Below are 19,913 nucleotides of genomic sequence, written 5' to 3'. Positions count from 1 at the left end.
TGGGCTGCCACCCAGCAGACATGTTGCTGGACCCCTGGGTAGAGAGCCATCCGTTCTCGTGGGCCTGCAACAATGCACATCCTGGGGCGAAGCGCTAGGCCTCCTCCCTAAGGATGGGCAGGGGTAGTTTCAAAGGCATGCCGCCTTTGTGAGCTTCTGCAGGCCACATGCTGTACTCAGCAACAGGCCCCCACCGGTTCTGACCCCCACTCTGGCAGGGACGGGCAGGAAAACCAAAGTGAGTAAAGGGGGTGTACCAGCCTCTGCCAACCCACCCCTCAGGTGGGGGAGGCGAGGTGAAGCACAACTCCGGGCTCTTGCCATCTTGAGGATCAGAGCTAGGCTCCTGCCCCCCTCCTACTGGAGAGTGGCAGGATAGGGGGTGTACTCACCCCAGGAAAGGGACCCATTGGTCCCTGTCCTTTCCCTACCGGTAATGACCCTAGATTTTGTATTTAGGGGCACCCTGAACCTTCCTTCCTCAGATCCAGAGTCCGAAACTACCAAGAAGAACAAGAAGAAAGAAGACCTGCCGTGCAGCTACTAACAAGAGGACGACACCAACTGACTTGGCCCCTGCCCTACCAGCCTGTCGACCCTCGAACCTGCTAAATCCCGGCGTCTCCTGTGGTCAGCAAGAAAACAAGTTACTTACCTGTAACTTTAGTTCCCCAGTATTGGTAACTTTCATAGATTCCCATGCTTTGTATCATTCCCCGTCGTCGGAATGGGAGTCTCGGTAACAAAAATACCATAGCTGTAGGTACAAAAGACAATGGAAAAAGGCCTAGGCCTCATTCCCTTTTGTAGCATATCACCCTCTTTGTGTAAAAGAGACCAAACTTTGGCCTCAGCCAATCAGAAGTGCCTCACCACTTAGAACCTTCCTGAAGGAACCTCAGAGCCTCAGATTTTCGTAGCCGTTGTGTACTTAGACACCATATCTGTTGTAGGCTGAGCTTTCCCCGGGGAGGTGGGTGGGCGCATGGGAATCTATGAAAGTTACCAATACTGGGGAACTAAAGTTACAGGTAAGTAACTTGTTTTCTTACCCCAGTATTGGAACTTTCATAGATGCCCATGCTTTGTATCAGAGTAGTAAGCAGTTGGCAAGATAATCACATTTTGCATTGTAAATAATAGCAGTAGAAACATGACAGATACAAAATGTGAAAAAACGGAAGGTGGGAAGAAAGGAAAGCTCACCATTAGTGGAAGAGGTTCCTCAGGACAGCCTGTCCTACTGCTGCATCATCCTGTTGCAGAGATTCCAAGCAGTAATGTTTGGTAAAGGTGTGGACGCTGCTCCAGGTTGCAGCTCTGCAGATATTCTTAATTTGCACCCCTGCGAAGAGGGCTGTTGAAGAAGCCACAGACCTTGTGGAGTGCGCTCGTATCTTTCCAGTCAGAGGTTTACCAGCAGCCTTGTGACAATGTAATATAGCGCTTGTGATCCACCTTGAAACACCCTGTTTGGATAGTGGAAGGCCTTTATTCGGTCCCCCGAAGGCCACAAACAGTTGAGAAGATTTTCGAAAGTCTTTAGTACGTTGCAAATAAAATTTTAAGCATCGCTGCACATCCAACGAATGCAATGCCTTTTCCGCTGGCGTGGAAGGCTGAGGGAAGAATGTTTTCAGAATGACTGGTTCATTCAAGTGGAAATCCGAGGGAACCTTCGGCATGAACCTAGGGTTAGTCCTCATGATGACAGTGTTTCTTTCGAATTGGAGGAAGGGTTCTTGGATGGTCAAAGCTTGTAATTCTCCTACACGCCTAGCCGACGTGAGAGCAAGGAGAAGAGCCAATTTCCAAGAGAGATATTTGATGTCAGAACGATGGACTGGTTCGAATGGACCCTTCATAAGCTGAGAGAGGACCAGATTTAAATGCCATGTTGGAGGAGGCGGTCTCACCGGTGGATAGACCCTGAAGAGGCCCTTAAGAAATTGCTTGATTATTCTGGAAGACCATAATGAAGGCCCAGAGTCTGTCCTTCTGAATCGTGACAAAGCAGCCAAATGGACCTTAATTGATGAATGGGCTAGACCAGATTTGGCCAAAGACAGCAGGTAAGGTAGGATCTGATGAGGCTTGGAATTGAATGGATCCATGTTTTGCTTTCGACACCAACAACAGAATCTTTTCCACTTAAGGCGGTAAGTTTTGTTAGTTGAAGGAGCCCTTGCTTGGGACAGAACTTCCCTAACCTCCCTTGACAATGGCAGGTTCATAAATTCTCGCTGTTCAGGAGCCATGCAGTCAGGTGTAACGACTGAGGGTCTGGATGCAAAATCTGTCCTTCGGACATCGTGAGAAGATCCGGCAGAATCCTTAGAGGCAAGGGGGGAGCTATCGACAACAGATGGAGCTCCGTGAACCAGAATTGCCTCGGCCAAGCCGGGGCTATCAGGATCATCCTGCACGGTTCCACCTTGAGTTTCTTGATTAGTCGTGGTATCAGAGGAATGGGAGGAAAAGCGTAGACAAATGTCTTCGACCAGGCTATCGAAAGGGCATTTCCCAGTGAATCTTGATGGGGAAGCCTGCTTGCGTAAGACTGGCATTTCTTGTTGGTCGGAGTGGCAAAGAGGTCGATGTCCGGCCTTCCCCACCGGCTGAAGACTTGTTCCAAGACTTCCTGATTCAACTCCCATTCGTGACTGACCGAGGATGACCTGCTCAGTCTGTCGGCGTTTTCGTTTAGGACGCCAGGCAAGTGTTCTGCCATCAGAGTCATCTTGTGTTGGATCGCCCATTCCCAGACCTGCTGGGCTTCTCTTGACAATGGGCGCGATCTGCTCCCTCCTTCCTTGTTCACATAGTGCATGGCCGTGGTGTTGTCCATCCTGATCAGCACTTGTGAACCTTCTAGGCGAGGAAGAAACGCTTGCAGAGCCAGTCGTATCGCCCTGAGTTCCAACAGGTTGATGTGGAGGCGTTTTTCCTGGGGTGACCAATGACCACTGACATGTAGGTCCTGCAGCACTGCTCCCCAACCCTCCAATGACTCGTCCGTTGTGATCATCTGTGGAGACGGGTCGTTTGCGAAGGATAGGCCTTGGGACAAGTTGTTTTGATCTGTCCACCATAAGGCCGCGTCCTTCATCTCCTGAGTGATAGCCACTCTGTCGTCAAAAGAACCGTGGATTTGCTGCCATTGATTGTCCAGTTGTTCCTGCAAGGGACGCATCCTCAGTCTGCAATGGGGGATTAGTGGAATACACGATGACATTACTCCCAGCAGAGACTTGTAGCGGCGTACTGAAAGAGACTTTCTTGTTCGCAAGTCTTGGGCCATGGTTTGCAATTTCTGCCTCCTTTCCGGAGTAGGAAAAGCTTGTGAAAGCTTCGAATCCAAGATGGCTCCCAGAAACCGAGCTCTTCTGGACGGGATCTGGCAAGATTTCTCGTCGTTTAGAGTGAGACCCAGGTTCTGAAACAAATTGGTACATGCTTGAACCGCCTGTAGCGATGCTTCTCTGGACGGAGCTTTCAGTAACCAGTCGTCCAGATAGGGGAAGACCTGAAACTTGTGTCTTCGCAGGAAAGCTGCTACTGGCGCCAGCACCTTTGTGAATATTCTTGGGGCTGAGCGGAGTCCAAAGGGTAGAACCCTGAATTGGTAATGGCTCTTGGCTACTGTGAATCGCAGAAACCTTCTGTGCGCTGGGTGAATCGGAACGTGGAAATAGGCATCCTCGAGATCGAGTGTGGCCATATAATCCCCCGGGCTGATCAGCTTCAAGATGTCCTGGAGGGATACCATCCGGAAGGACAGAGAAATGAGATAGGTGTTTAGCCCCCTGAGGTCTAAAATGGGGCGCCACTTGTCGAGCGTCTTCTTCACCAGGAAGAACCTGGAATAAAATCCTTGGCCTCTTTGGTTCGATGGAACTGGCTCTATCGCCCCTTTTCGGAGCATTTGTTGAACTTCGAGCCGAAGGAGACGCTGGTGTTTTGATGGAGTGGCTGCCGGGGGCTTGGGTGGCGGAACTTGTGTGAACTCTAAGGTATGCCCTTTCCGAATGATGTTGAGCACCCAACGGTCCGATGTTATCAGGGACCAGTTGTGAAGGTATTTGTTGACCCTGCCTCCAACTGATGACTTCCTGAAGGAGGGTCCAGTAGGAAGAGCCAGGAGGCCGCTATTGGCGCTTGGACGAATCTCGTCCTCGTGCCCCTTGCTTTCCTTTACCGTAAGGCCTGGAGTAGTTGGAAGACTGGCCTTGCCGCTGCTGGTAAGGCTGAGGGTGTTGCTGGGAACCGGATCCTGTGTTGGAATATCGCTGTTGATGGAAGGATCCTCTATAAGTACCACCCCTGCCTCTGGATCCCTTGAAAGGAGACTTTCTGTACTTAAGTGTTCCTAAAGACCGAGCGGTCTCTGTGTCCTTTTTAATATCTTGCAGGGTGTCGTCAATGAGTTTGCCGAACAGCGCTTCTCCATCAAAGGGGAGATCCAATACTTTATTCTGGACCTTGGGCCGGAACCAAGTAGCTTTAAGCCACCCTTGGCGACGGAGTACTGCTGCTCCAGCCAGTGAGCGGAATGCAGTAGTTGAAATATCCATAGCACAATCGATGATTTCCATCGACGTCGCCTCTCCCTCCTGTAAAATCTTCTTTGCCTCCGACATAGATTCAGGAGGTAGCTGGTCAAGGTACGGGGCGACATCGCACCAGAGTTGACGGTCGTACCTACCCAGGATCGCTAAGGCATTTGCCGCTCGCACTAGCAAACTTGCCATCGATGAGAATCTTTTTCCCACGTTATCCAACCTCCGCCCTTCCTTGTCCGGAGGAGTTGTCAGTGGTGCCGAAGGGTTGCGCGATTTCCTCTGCGCTGCCTGCGAGATCACAGAGTCTGGTCTTGGATGACCTGTCAAGGCCGCAGGGGCATCATCGGTCGCCTTGTACTTTTTTTCGAGACGCGGTAGCACCGGGACCACCGTCGCCGGGTGTGTCATTGTCTTTAAGCCCTCTTTCCATAGGTGATCCACGATAGGAATAGACCTGGCAGTCTTTCGAAAGGGTTCCTTAAAATCATATAAGAAACAATCTGTGGTAACTTTAGGCATTGCCAATTTAAACCTTGCCGCCGCTCTCTCCATCAGCTGATGGAAGCCCCCAATATCCGCTGGCGGGGAGTCCGCCAGGTCCGGATTTGGCGATGCGGGATTGTCAATAACGTATTCATCATATTCCGTGTCGGGATTAGAGATATGATCCGACTGTTGGTCCTCATCCGAGGATTCATCAACATCATGAGACCCTGGTAATCCAGAGGAATCCTGAGGGACGGACACATGAGGTTGTGGAGAAGTTGGAGCCGAGGACGTAGGTGGCACCAATGAAGCCTGAATTCTTAAAGGTGTAGCAGGCGTTGATGTATTTGGCAGAGGTCTATTGGCCTTAGACTTATAGTCCTGTAGCATCTTATGTAGATCTTGCAGGAAAGATGTTGGCACTGAAACCATTTCCTGTTGAGGTTGCCGGTGCTGACTATGACCATGTTCCTCGTGGCCGTATTCGCCCTCTGAGTCAGTGTCCTGGCATTTGACAAATAGTTGGGAAGGACTATTGGCATAGCTATATGCATCTTGTTCATCCTCCTCTGATCTTTCCTCTTGAAGGAGCATGGTAGGTAACAGAGGGGACACCGTTCTTGGAGAAGTCATCTCTGGCGTGATCCGCGTTACAGAAATGGTAATTCGCTTTTCTGTGGACAATATCGTGGGTTCCGTAGTCGACGGTTGTATATACGCCGTCGAGATAGGAGTCGTGGACGTCGTCGACGATGAAACTGTCGACACGCCAGCCGTTGTCATAGTCACTGTAGTAGTCGTCGACGGGACTCTCGTCGTCGACACCATCGTCATCGTCGTCGACGGGGCCTTCGACGTCGACGGGGCCTTCATCGTCGACGGGACTTTCGTCGTCGACGGGACTTTCGTCGTCGACGGGACTTTCGTCGTCGACGGCTCCTTCGTCTACACCTTAGAGGCAGGTACCTTCGTCGTAGGGGCCTTCAGTTTCTCCGTCGACGGCGAGGACTCAGCCGTCGACGGTCGCGACGTCGGCGAACCTCCAGTCGACATAGTCCTCGATGTTCTCGTCGACGGGACTCCCGCTGTCGACGTCTTCGTCGTCGAGGACGTAGAAGTCCTCTCAGAAGACTGGCATGAAGGTGTTTTGAAGGCTGTCGCAGTCTTCTCACCTGAAGAAGGCGCAGAAGGTCCATCCCTCTCCTTTACACTTCCGTGAGGAGATTTGTTGGGACCTGGGCTCTCAGACTCACTGGGGGTCTTTTTTGAGGCCTTAGAAGATCTTCCCACAGAAGTAGAAGGGGAACCCCTACCCCTTTTCACTGACCTTCTTGTAGAAGCCATCGATCCAGCATCCTCACTGTCACTGGAGACAGAATCCTTCCTTGATTTAAGCCTTTGCAGCCATGTCAGGAGCCTACCCTCACGGTCCCGGAGGGTCTTGGCAGAAAAAGTGCGACAGATTGAACAGTCAGCAGCCTGGTGGTCAGGATAGAGCCAATAAATGCAGTCCTTATGCTTATCCTCCACAAAAAGCCTTTTCTTGCCACAGGAGGAACAAGGCTTGAAAAGGGCTTTCTTCTTCTCAATTTCCGACATCCTGGAAGGTAGAAACAATCCTGAAGAGAATCTGAAAGATTCTGAAGAAAATCCTGTAGAAAAAACCTGAAGAAATCCTTTAGAAGAGTAGAAGTTGAGCAGAGCTCAAAGGAGACTCCCTAGCACAACGTGCGGTAGAAAATCTGAGGCTCTGAGGTTCCTTCAGGAAGGTTCTAAGTGGTGAGGTACTTCTGATTGGCTGAGGCCAAAGTTTGGTCTCTTTTACACAAAGAGGGTGATATGCTACAAAAGGGAATGAGGCCTAGGCCTTTTTCCATTGTCTTTTGTACCTACAGCTATGGTATTTTTGTTACCGAGACTCCCATTCCGACGACGGGGAATGATACAAAGCATGGGAATCTATGAAAGTTCCAATACTGGGGTAACCTCGAAAACCCCGGAGTACCTGACTGCCTTGCTCATCCAAAGACAGGGACTCCCATGAGCAGTGGTTCTGCTCAAAGATCTACAACCCCTGGTGCCAGCCAGGAACCGCGAATCTTGCACACTCTGCACCCGCCGAGCCTCTGTGCCCAACTCCTGGGTGTCTACCTAACCTCCAGCTTCCCAACTTACCTCTTGAAGTGGTGGTCACACCTGAAGAACCTTCCTCCCCGAGCTTGCAGCCTTTGTTCATATTGCAGCTTTCCCATTGAAATACATTGGGCTCTCGATGGCCCAAAAGCACCCTGCACCCAGCCGCCCACGTGCCACTGAAAGCGCAGCAACTGTTCTATCCTACTTCCCCACTTGCCCAGTGTAAGTGACCCGGAGCTCAGCTCCCACAGCCGCGTGGTCTGCCTGCTAGCAGCCACTAACCAAAATCCCCCTACCCACCATAGGCTAACATTGGGCCTTCTCTCACTGCACCCAGCTGCTCCTGTGCCGCTGAGGGTGTAACTACTGTACCTACCTGACCCTGGGAGACCCCTGAGTCTAACCCCAGAACCTTAACTCTGCCAGTCGAGTACTTACTTAAAAAACGATAACCTACATTTTCTCCATAAGGTAACATTGACTGGTTTTCACTTGGAAAGTGTTGAGTTTTGAAAGTTCGAAATATTCACTAAAAATCATCCAATCAACGAAAATGAAATTACTCACCTGCTACCAGGAGAGATCCCAGTGCTGGATCTTTGTGCCCACCACCGACCTTAAAAAGTAATTACAACTGAGAATTTCCGATAACTTGATTTTCCTCCATAGGATAACATTGCCTGGTTTTTGCCAGTGTCGATTTTTGAAACATACAAATATTCCTTAGAAATCACCTGTGTAACAAAAAAGATTTCTTTTAACTGTTTACAGGAGATGCCCCAGGGCTGAATCCAGGATCCAGCCCTGAGTAAGAAAAACATATGTAAAGTAATTGATATTGCATTTTACTTAAAATTCCCATTGAGCTCAATGTTATAATTGTGCTTAACTTGTGTTGCATATTGCAACAACTGTATCTAATGCATTTAAAAGTCTATTGCTATTTGAAAGTATTCAACTGTAGCTTCTCATTCTGAGGAAGTATTTTTATACCTACTTGTGTTTCTAAAATAAAACAATGTATTTTTATATACAAAACAATTGGCAGAGAGTTCAGTTTTTGAGTGTGTGAGACCATTTGCTAAGTGTGTACAACAAATGCTTTACACTGTCCTCTGATACTGCCTTGCTGCTCGACCAAGCTACCACTTTAGAGAGTAAGGTTATATCTAACTTTAACCTCTCCAAACCTCTGGGGACAGTGGGCTCTGTGCACACTGTACCTTACTTTGGTGCAGTATATACAGAGCCACTTTCTTACACCGTCTATCATTGCTTGTGGATACTGTGCTATGCCCATTTCAAACTTGCTTCATTACTGGCAGGTCTACTGCACTCAACTTACGGGCTATTTTCTCGGTGATTAACTAAATTCAGCCCACATTACCGGCGGCGGTTGTTCTACTAGACGCCAAGAAGGCTTCTGATTTGCTAGAGTGGCCCTTTTTATATGCTGTGTTGCAGAAATTGGGCGTCCCTATTGTTTTTTTAAATCTAGTCCACCTGCTGTATTCTGGCCCAGTGGCTCGTCTAAAGCTTAATGGTGAATTAACAACCGAGTTCCCCCTGTCGCGCGGCACTAGGCAGGGGTTCCCTCTCTCACCTCTGTTATTTATTATGGCTATGGATCCCCTTGCGCGCCATATATAGGAGCGGCATCAACACCATGGGTTACAGTTCCATGCAGGTCCTCTTGTGGCCTCTGTTTATGCAGATGATGTGATGCTATTTGTATGGAAACCAGAGGAGAACTTGCCCCCCCCTCTTGCGGGAAGTGGTCCAGTTTGGTGTGTACCCGAATTAATTATTGGGCCAAATCAGAGATTTTTCCATTGACCCCCAGCGACTATCCAAACAGATTTTGAGTTCCCCCTTAAGTGGTGTGCAGACTCTACTAAATACCTTGCCACTTATTTGCATTGTAGTGCCCCTGAAGTTATCAGACTGAATTATAGTTATGATCCCGCAATTGACCACCTAACAGCGCAGATTGACTGGTCGATTAAACTCCCCGTTTCCATCGCTGGCAGGATCGCTATTTTAAAAATGGTGGTTCTACCACGATTTTTAGATCTCTTCTTGAACATTTCCATCGCTTTAACCACAAAATCTTTCAATACACTCCGGTCCTTACTTATACGTCTTGTCTGGGCGGGTAAGCAGCCTCGTGTAAACTGGTCCACGCCCTAAGAGCGTGGGGGATTCTGTGTCCCTGATTTTTATCTTTATTTCCTCTTTGCGCAGATCCACTTCACATATTACTGGTACCATCGCGATGCAAGACTTCAATATCTTAAGCCCGACCGTGCACAAATACATCCGAACTCACTCTCCGTTGTCTTACCACAGGTCTTGTCAAGCCGCCCCACTGAGATCCAGACGATACCCACGACATGCTGGGCGTGGACCAAATTGCAGTGATACTTACAGAAAGATTTGTGATATTCTGCAAGTATGCCTTTAGCAAATAAGCTGGGGCTACCTTCTACCACTGAAGCCCTTAACAAACGTACATTGGCCAAACATGGCTCCGGAAGATTGGAGACCTGTTTAGACTCGCGTCCATGTACAATACCGGAATCATTTCACAGAGGCTACACGCATGGATATATTTCTTCTTCAGAGTCCGAGGATTACTGGTTAGGGCTATACCGACAGCATCGGTGGAGCTGGAGGATTTTCCCCCTCTCAAGCTACTTATTACCTCAACGGACAGTATCCACTTGGTTTCACGCCTGTACCATCTATAATAATCCCTTCGCCCTGTATTTGGGTCCAAAGCAAGGGCGGCCTGGGAGGGGGACCTAGGAACACCGTTACCGGACAGTACTTGGAACTATGGTTGTGGACAAACATGATCGATCTCAAACAACTATCAACACAAAATATTACATTTTAAATATCTACACAGCATTTACGTAACCCTGGAGTTACTATCGAAAATGGATCCTGGTGTGCCACAAGCCAGTGCCAGATGTGCTGCAACTGAGGCCGACTTCTCGCACTTGGCACGGAACTGCGTGCCAGTGCGGGAATACTGGGAAGAGATTTACCGACTCCTGTCTTTGATGGTAGAACATAGGATACAACCTACACCATTGACTGCACTGTTGAGGTATGTTCAGTCGTTCAAGAAATCAATCAGAAGGTTCACCACTATTGCCTTGCTTCTTGCAAAATACCAAATCTCCCTAAACTGGCGATTTTCAAACACCAACGGCGAGAGCCTGGCTCTGTGACCGGATTCATTGTGACACCATGAGCAAAGTATATTTCACATTATTACCACCCAACTCACGTCGACGCGAAATTTGGCAACCACTGAAGGATTATCTACTAACGCACCCCCTAGATGAAACTTGAAGAGTGTGAATAATAACTGATGTATGAAAGACCACATTGAGAGGCTGGCGTAGGATATAGATTGCGGGCTTGATTATTCTTACAACCAGAGAAAACGAACCTTATCTCACTACAGGTACTGCTCTCATTGATATCTTTGATGCACCATACTGGGAATATAACCATTTTTTTCCTTTTCTGTTATATGGGAATTGCTCCTTTGCTCTCGGCTTAATTGCTGGGATTTAGAGGTTTTCTTTACAGTCCTAATTGCATATCGTTGCTTTGGAAAATTGTACATTTCTATGCATTAGTTGTGTAACTGTTCTTATAATGCTCAGAGAAATGTTTTTAAAAAAAAGGAAAACAGCATAATTAGCCTTGGTTCAGCCCAGATACTATACTGTATCTAATTTAAATGCTTGGTTAAACAAAATCGCAGAATAAAACAAAATTTAATATATACTTGAAAATAAATGTAGCCCCTCCGGTTTGGAAGACTTGGACAAGCAGTTTGGATAATAACTGCTTTTAACTCCTTCGACGCTCATGACATGCTCATCTCTTCATGAGGCACAGTGGAGCTGTGCTCATGACGAGCTGAGCTCGTCATAACCGCCGCGGCACGCTGATGCGGGGATAATTCCCCTCCTGTGCGGGGCGTTCCATTAGGTGGGCGGAGTCGTGATGAGCTCAGCTCGTCATGAGCACAGCTCCACTGTGCAGCGTGACAAGCTGAGCTCATCACGAGCACCGCCGCACGCGGCGCCCCTCCCCCTGCACCACGGAGGAATTACCCACGTGGGGAAGGGGTTTACCAAGACCAAGCACGCTGCCTTAAAACTTACATTTCTGTAAAACAGATTTCATTTACTTTTTAATAAAACCATATGTTAAAATGTAAGTATCATGCCATTCAAAACACTTGAACAAACTGAACAAAAAAACTCTAACAAAAGGATACAACTACCATCGGTCTTTCATGCATAACGAAACCATTGACTTCCTTCAGAGCTTTTGTAGCTGCTTTTTCATTAGGCAGGCCTATAAATGCTTGTCCTTTCATGCGACCTTCTTTCATTAAACGTATATCAAACCTGAAAGAATTAAAGAATACGCTAATTTACTTGTTCTTTTATTTCAACACACCATTGTTTCTGTATCATCACATACGGTTAGATTCCTCTCCAGCTAAAGCATAGTTCAAGCAATTTCACCCTTCTGAATCATGCAGAACAGAGATTCTTAACCTGTGGTACCCCCGGGGGTCCACGATGCCTACTCAGAGGGCTAAAGACTGCTAAGAAAATGAAATAATATTAACAGACTAATAAAGTGTGTATAAAGAAAGAAGCAAAATGTAAAACTGAACATTTTAAAACATTCTGCAAATGTTAAGGGATTTGAAATTGGAGGCTCAAAATTAAGTTGGCAGCCTCAGATTGCTTTGTGGGAGCAGTGCAGGTGCATTAAACAGAACATAGTATGGATGATGGGTAGACTAACTGAATTTAGAAAAGGTCCAACCTTTTAAATTAAAATTAACACATTTGATTTTGTTTATAGTTATTTGTGGATTAACCCGTTTACCGCGGCGGGAATTCCACTGAGGTGCAGGTGATTTATGACTAGGCATGGTTCAGACGGCCATCGGCGCACACACCAACTGTGACGTCGGATAGTTGGGGGCCTGTCCGACGCACGCAAAGCGTTAAATAAAGTAGTTGACCATTTGTATATTTGTTTGATGAATTCTTATTTCCATAATTATGTGCAATGCTTAGAGGGTCAAACCATCAAAGTTTCTTAGATTGACTCGGGGGGGGGGGGGAGTGGAGGGGGCAGTATGGGTGGCTATCGGATTCCAATATTGATTCAGTGTGGGGGGGGGGGGTCAAGATCCCAGTAATGATTAAGTGGGGGTCCACAGAATTCAAAAGGTTAAGAACCACTGACAAAGAACATTCAATAAAACCCTAAATCGATTAATACAATTGACAAGAACTATTATCTGCTTAGTTGTTAAATCATACGAATCAGACTAAATAATTAGAACTAAATTACATGAAAAAATGAAAGGATACCTGGCCCAAACACTCCTGGATTATTAAATATTTATTTCAAAATCTTAAAATCTAACAGATGTGAAGGGAGCCATTGCTTTTTTCCTCTCTCCCTATATTTTATCTAGAACTTCAGCCAGTCTTTCGGCCTGTAATCTGCAGTCAACATGAAGCCAGAATATGAACCATGGAGCACCAGACTCATAGCCTGATACATATGTATTGTCACCCTTGTCACCATCTTAAACGGAATTTGAGTAAAAGTTGGCTGTATCCTAAAAGTGATAACAATTGATAGAACACTACGTTGTATCATCTGCTAAACACCATGGAAGCAATTGGAACCACCATGTTATATCATGCAGACAAACTCGACACACAAGTCAAGCTACTAGATATTTTAGCAATTTATATACAGGGGATAGAACAAAAGTGCAGACCTTAAACACAATGATAACTAATGTCCAACAAGAACGGGACTTCAGGTACCACACTTGTCACTGCCCCCTATTAATAGACAAACATGCAATGGTTCTAACCAAAATGATAGAACTACTGGGGGAAGACAAGGAAACCCTCCCAAACACCTCAACACCCAGGGAACGGCCCTCAAAGGTTGAAGGCAGCGGCAGCTGCACGCAGCCACAATGCAACAGCCCCCAAATAAATCGCCAACATCACGCAAAGTGAGCCCATAATCACAGCTGCCCCGTAGGACGATATCAAGCCTCTTCAACAACTCCTCTAAAACAACAATCTTCGATTGGGAAAGCATAAGAAGCCCCCCCCCCCCCCCGGCTACCAGTTCACACACATCCCTAACGAAGAGGGAACGCAAATGTCTGAGGAAAGCAAGGAAAAGCAAAGTTAACAAATGGAGCTCTGACTCCTCATTCACATAAAAGGGAACCTCTGTCCATAATATAGATGAAAAAACAGCGAGAGAACTGGGTGCAGGAAACATCAACGCAGACCCCAAAGCTATTAGTAGAACGAACCTGTCGCGGTCAGCCACAGAAGAGGTCACAGAATCAACAAGACAAACATCCCCTGCAATCAGAAAGAATAGCCTATTAAAATGCCTGCATACCCACGAGGTAAATAAGACAACAGTTCAGGCTGCACCAAAGACCAGCTCAAGCCAACCCCTCAGAGAAGCAAAGACTAAAGCAAAAGATTTGTGACGAGATCCTGCTATCAAAAGGCCATTAAGAGACAGAAACCAGCAATCAAGATGCAGGAGGTTAGACATGACTGAGTAGTGCAACCGTGAAGACGGTCAGACAATCTCAATAATCCCAAATTGCCCAGGAGCACAGCTGACAACGAACCTCCAATGCACATCATGGCATTCTATAGGACATTCCCCACAAGCATCAACAATCCACAAAGGGCTAACCGAAGCTTCAGCAGAGAATCTGACCCGCCGACCCAAGACACTGTTGATAAAATCTCCTAGCCTGGGCAATGGGAAAATCAAGCTGGTTCAGTTAACATCTTTCAATAACCCACAGCAGGCAGACTTAAAGGCTGCACAATATATGGGTGTATTATTACTTTAGACAATCTTAGTACATTGCTGGAAGGAGCATTAGATGTGTGTGTTTCATACACTTTGCTCTCCTCTAGTGTAAATCACCCCTTCAGGCTTTTGTGAGAGGGCTGCACAATTGTATTGGGTTGGATGTGATTGCAGGGCTGCTAGGAGGGATAAGGGAGGCCACAGATTGATCTTGTGTGCTATTGTCAAGCTGGATTCAACTCTTGACCAAAATTGCATATGCATGTTCACTTCACACAGGGCAAAAAAACACTTAAAGGGATTCATCTAAAACAGTAAGAAATATTCGGAGAAGCAAAATATATATTGGCAAATATGATTCTCGAAGTCCACCTCTTCCTTAATGCTGCTGTTGATCACTCAAATATGTAAGTCAATATCATTCTAAAAATCAGGAATTCAGCAGTTAAACTGAATTAAATACAGTAGATTGCACGACTTGATGTCAGAAGTTACAGAAATGAGAACTTTAGGAATTTTGTATTCAAAACATACATTATACTTTCCGTTTCTGATGAAAAGTCGATGTATCTCCCAAAAATAAACTTAAGGTCCTGCAGAGGAAAAAACAATACATCAAAAAAAAAATCACACCACACACATAAAAGAATAAACATTAAAAACAATTAATAATATATTTAAAAGGCATACTTTTTCTTGAACTTGCTTTGATAAATTCTTCACGTAGATTCTGCAGTTCGGTTCGCCAGGGTCATAACCTTTAAAAACGGAATGTTTGGCCATTTCTTTAAAAAAGAAAACACACACACTTGAGTAGACATTTTAACAGTGCTGATGCTTATTTTCATAAATGCACATTTAAAAATAGGCTCAGTGTTATGTGGCCTATTAAGTGCTCCCTTTAAAAGACATCATTTCGTATTTGTGATATTTTACCAGTGCAAGAGGGAAGACAGCTTGACATCGGGCAACATGTTAGATTTTGGGATTTAAGCTTCTGAGCTCTTGAGCAATTTCGCAGCCACATAATTAATAGTGAGCAGAGTACATATATTGGTGGAGGATGTTGCGAAAACATGATAACCATCCTCTGAACCCTTAAAAAGTAATCAGGAATACGAGTCCGACATCCTAAAACATATCTAAAAAAGGGCATTTATGAAGCGAATGTTTGATGCGAATTAAAAACATCTGCAAATCTAACAATGAGTCTTTAATTCTTCAAAGTGAAACTGAGGCTTCAGAATCCAGTACTGTTCTAAATGAATCCCAATTTGACTTTGAGGGGGACTAAAACAAAACATTTTGCAATTACTAAAACGTTCATAAGTAAATCAATGATTCCTATCAAAGCAACCTGTACAGCCTAGATAATTAAAAAGTGGATTAACTGAGAAACACATTGACCAATTTGCTAAACTTCTTCTCAAGTAGAATGCAATTCAAATATGTGGTGAACAGGAAGTGACACTTCAATTAGTCAAAGACATAACGAAGCAACAAGGCTTAAGGTACTATGTGGAGTACCTGGGACATACAAATAGTAGCGTATTTTTGTATAACTAATCTTCTGGATATAGAATGGCAGAAATGCTTACATGAATCTATAAAGCAATGGAGTGAGAGTTCACAGAAGATGGTCAAGTTGTCTGATTTAATAAAACGTTACTAGCTATTTTGTATTATTAGTGACGTTTATTTTATTCCCGAGTTTTCTTGTTTTGGGCTTTAATTTTGCTTCGCTAAACGGTGTGGCCACCTGATAAGTAAAGGCAGATTTTTATTTAGTGAACGAGTAGTGTTTGAAAAGACGTGTGCTTGGTGCAATGCAAGTTGGCACACCAGTGGAATAGATTTGTATGGTGTGGAAGTTTGTGCACAAGACTAGTCATGAAGTAGAGAGGGTCCGAGAATAGGCATGCATAAGGAAGGATTGATGTGATGCATGAAGCATGGTTAATTATATGGCCGAGATGGAAGTGAAGGCTAAGCATAGATCACAAACCCATTGCTTCTCTGCTTTGTGGTTCGGGTGGCATTCTAGGCACAGTTAAATATATTTCATTTAAGCATGCATCATCCTGAAACTGTGCGTCCTTAAGAAAAGATTGCTAGTGATTCCAAGGTTGGGTTGAGTGGCTTCACTAGCATGGAGTTTCTATTGTTGTATTTTTAGGAAATGTTGGTACTTGAGGGCTGAAGTGTGGTGGATGCTTTGGCTTGGACGCTGCAACTGATGTCAATGTTCAACAGCACATTAATGAAGATGGCTGTTGATGACAAAAGTCAGTTGCTGATTTCTTGCTTTCAAAAACATGTTACAATTCTGACCTGTGACAACTACGCTCAGAATTTCACATACGCATCAATACCCAGGCTTAAAATATGCACAAATAATCCCAAGGCCACTGTTGATGTGGACCGGAAACACCTTTATAAGGAAGAATGAGCAGGTAGTCTCCCTGCAAGGGTACAGATAAAATGTCATACCTGCTGGAATTTAATTTTGTTGCCACTGCTGCCAGCCACCAGCTAGCCTGGTAAGAGGTATAGTATCCAACCCTTACTGTGGTTGTGGCATGTATTATCTTTTAAAAGAGATGGGCTCCCTGGAAGAGACCATAAATCAGGTCACGCAGTACAACTTTTCCACGAGGATTATTGCCTAAAGAGTGAGCGTCTGATTAATGTTTATTTTCATATAATCTATTGTTTTTAAGAGTGAGGTTTACTTCCTTACACCTAATTATATCCAAGACTCATCTTATTGTATTAATATTCTGGGGAATATCTTTTTGTAATTTTAAACGGATAAAAATATAGGTATTTAAAGAAATACTATGAAAATAAAAATGGTAAATGCAATTGTTTCGCCTATGTAATTATTAATAATGTTTGTTATTGTAAATTTTAGCCTGGTGAGCAGGTGTAAAACTGATATGGTAAACTAATATTTGAACGGGGGTACCTGAAACCCAGGCATTATGTTACGCGTTGATAAATAACAAGAAAATCAACAAATGAAAGCATGAGAGAAGGAGGGACCGAGTAAGGAAGCAAGACAAGGAGTAGGGATTTAAAACAAAACATAGGGGGTCAGCAGGCAAGTATTAAATCTAAAAGAAAAGAAATTAGTGAAATCTGAGTAATGAAGAAGAAAGAACGGAAATATAGAGTTTTTGAGAATTAAATAAAGGTCTAGGATGTTCTGGTAACAGCACCTACTCTCTGGGCAGGATAGCTGCAACCAAGAATACGTACTCGCTAGTGCAGCTACAAACAAGTTGGAGAGAAACTGAGTTATGAGAGGAGGGACCCTTCCAACTCCATTGAGCAGCAGGGGCAACCTCTCTTGCTATGCTAAGTCAGTGGAAGTAGGGATGTGTATTAGATCCAGACTAGTTTTAAAGTTCACGGGAGGGCACGATGCAAAACAGCTACAGGAGAAGTAACTAGATTCATAATAGGCTAGCTGCCAATATAGTATTACTCTGAGGATTTTCAAGCAGGGCGAAAGTGCTGCTATTGTTTAAAACGAAATTGCAACATTAAATAACTTACTAGTTGCATGGCACATAGATAGGCTATGTGTGATTTCCTTTACAGGTTGAACTTGGCTGAGCAACATAGTTTAAGTGAAGCGAGCGCGTCAGATAAATGCCATTTTAAACAAGCATTTGCAATGCAATAGGTCTCGCATTTGTAAAAGTTTGAGCTACTGGCATTGCTACAAATAATGCAACGCCAATAGCGCAAACATTTAGTAATGTGAGACCTTTTGCTTTGCAAAAGCAATGGGGAGCGGACACAGGAGTAACAGAGGAGAAAGACATTTTAAGTAAATGAAAAAGTATATAGCGCAAACTCGACCTGAAGGTATCTGAGTGCTACAGAGCGGTCCAGCAGTAAAAGGCAGCCACCAGTTAAACCTAATAACATTGCAAATATATAATTTCTGGCCTATTCTCCATTTTATTTTCACTGTCTTCGTTACATTTCGTTGAAAAGTGCGAATTTCATGCTCTCCCATAGACATGTGTTGTTGTGTGCAGCTCAGTTGATGTGTCTGTCTGTCTGCTCCCAGGAGGTTACACATTTAATCCCGCCAACCCAGCCTTTCGTCCCCTACAGGGGCATGTAAGACGCTCACTCTCCCAGTGTGTTGTACATGTCCTTCGGGACAACATTTTGTATAAGTATCATTGTGAGTGGAAGCTGTGGCATATGCCCCTTTTAGCGGTGCTAGTTACAGCAGACCCACGATAGTGAAACCCTAAGTTTGCTTTGCCAGAATTGAAAACCCTGTTCTCTGGAGTGAATAAACGAGGGCGGGAGTTATCACTGTTTCACTTAATAAATGGAAATTTGACACTTCTTTGATTGCTGTGTGTGCGTGTGTATATGTGTGTGTGGTGTGTGTGTATTCTGTTTCTAAGAGCTGCTGCCTTTGGCAGATAATTGCCACGAGAATCAGGGATGAGGTGCCCAAGAGCACACAGTTTGATCACGCATGATGGGGAAGCAGAGATTTGGGTCCAGGTCTCGTGGTTGCTTGGTTCACCCTGGGAGCGGGAGGAGGCATCTGCTCCAGCCTGTGCCCTTCTCAACTGTGTTCACCTGTCGAGTCTGCGATCTGATAAAGAGAGCTATTATGAGCACCACGGACACCCCCACCATCACACACGCTAGACACAGAAGGCCACACGCGATCCTTACTTACCATGTGTGATCGAGTACCTGCAGAAAAGAACACACTTGCAATGCAATCCCCCAAAAACTCAGCAAAGGCCTGCTCTCATATCACAAATCACGGTTAACAGATCACTTTAAACAACTGGTTTCAGGGAAGCAACTGAATACTACAAGTACCAGAATGCACCGATTTGTGACATGAAATCCGATGTCTCTAGGCATGCTGTCATGTCAGCAACTCTTCCAAACCTCAGAAACCAGTCTGCACGGCTCTCCGGAGCTGCTGCTGGGAGAGATGAGAGGGGGGGGTGGCTACCTTGCAGCCACGTCTTCATGACAATGGGGAGGGGGTGGAAAAGAGAAGGGGTGTTTAACAATGACCTGTCACAGGCAGTAGCCGCGGGATTAGTTTGAAATCCCGTGAAGAGGCCTAGCCCCGAGGCCCTGGGAGGCAGGCTCACAGATGGGGGAAGTGTGTGCCCACGGGTCGGGGCATGCCCCTCCCTACCAAGGAAAGGTAATGCAAAAGGCTCTTCACCCCGAGGCCCTTCCCCAAGGGTAGACAATGGCCCTGCCAGTCAAACTTCGACCAGAGTGTGGATGTAATTCCTAAGGGCTGTGTTTTCATTCTTTTGTGCTGCTTTTTAGTCTTGCAGACTTCCAAGACCTATTGATACTTGCATTTTACACTGCCTTTTTTTATTGTAAAAGATGGTGCACAAAGCTTGTGTGCACGCGCGCTAGTGGTTGTAAAATCCGGCATTACTGTGCATGCGTTAGAGGGGCCCAGAAAAGAGAAAGGGGTACATGTTTCGGATGGTGAGCTTCCCTACTCCGGCCCACGCCATTGATTACTTTACCCTCCTAATGAATCCACTGATGTCCTCGAAGGGTGTCAGGACGCGGCAGAGGTCAGGGTTTGGGGTTGGCAATGAAGCAGAGAGTTTCACCAGCTGAGGCTACTCGCATGAAGCCGCTACTACAGCCTCAGTGTCGGTAGCTTTGTTTACCTTCAATAATACAAGCCTCTCCTCTGTTAGACTCTGCTTGGAGGTCGTCTGATAAACTACCCCACCCTTGCACCCCTGTCCCTTGACTTCTGTTAACAGC

The 19,913-nt window shown here is 45.5% G+C and overlaps 1 protein-coding gene across 2 annotated transcripts in view; it reads right to left on the bottom strand.

Annotated features, from left to right (window-relative positions):
• Window positions 1-19,913, bottom strand: part of RNPC3 (RNA binding region (RNP1, RRM) containing 3) — a 190,875-nt gene that overhangs the window by 18,698 nt on the left and 152,264 nt on the right. For both annotated transcript variants that reach the window (XM_086953886.1, XM_086953885.1), the window contains exons 11-13: window positions 14,802-14,896; window positions 14,646-14,704; window positions 11,491-11,623 (exon numbers count right to left, since the gene is read on the bottom strand). In XM_086953886.1, coding sequence (XP_086810012.1) covers window positions 11,491-11,623; window positions 14,646-14,704; window positions 14,802-14,896 — 287 coding nt within the window. The remainder of the gene's footprint in view (window positions 1-11,490; window positions 11,624-14,645; window positions 14,705-14,801; window positions 14,897-19,913) is intronic.

Source organism: Lissotriton vulgaris, chromosome 1_1, assembly GCF_964263255.1.
Source record: "Lissotriton vulgaris chromosome 1_1, aLisVul1.2, whole genome shotgun sequence".
In the NCBI taxonomy this organism is placed as follows: Eukaryota; Metazoa; Chordata; class Amphibia; order Caudata; family Salamandridae; genus Lissotriton; species Lissotriton vulgaris.
The sequence above is the reverse complement of the archived record's forward strand: the minus strand, read 5'-3'. Positions and strand labels throughout refer to the sequence as shown.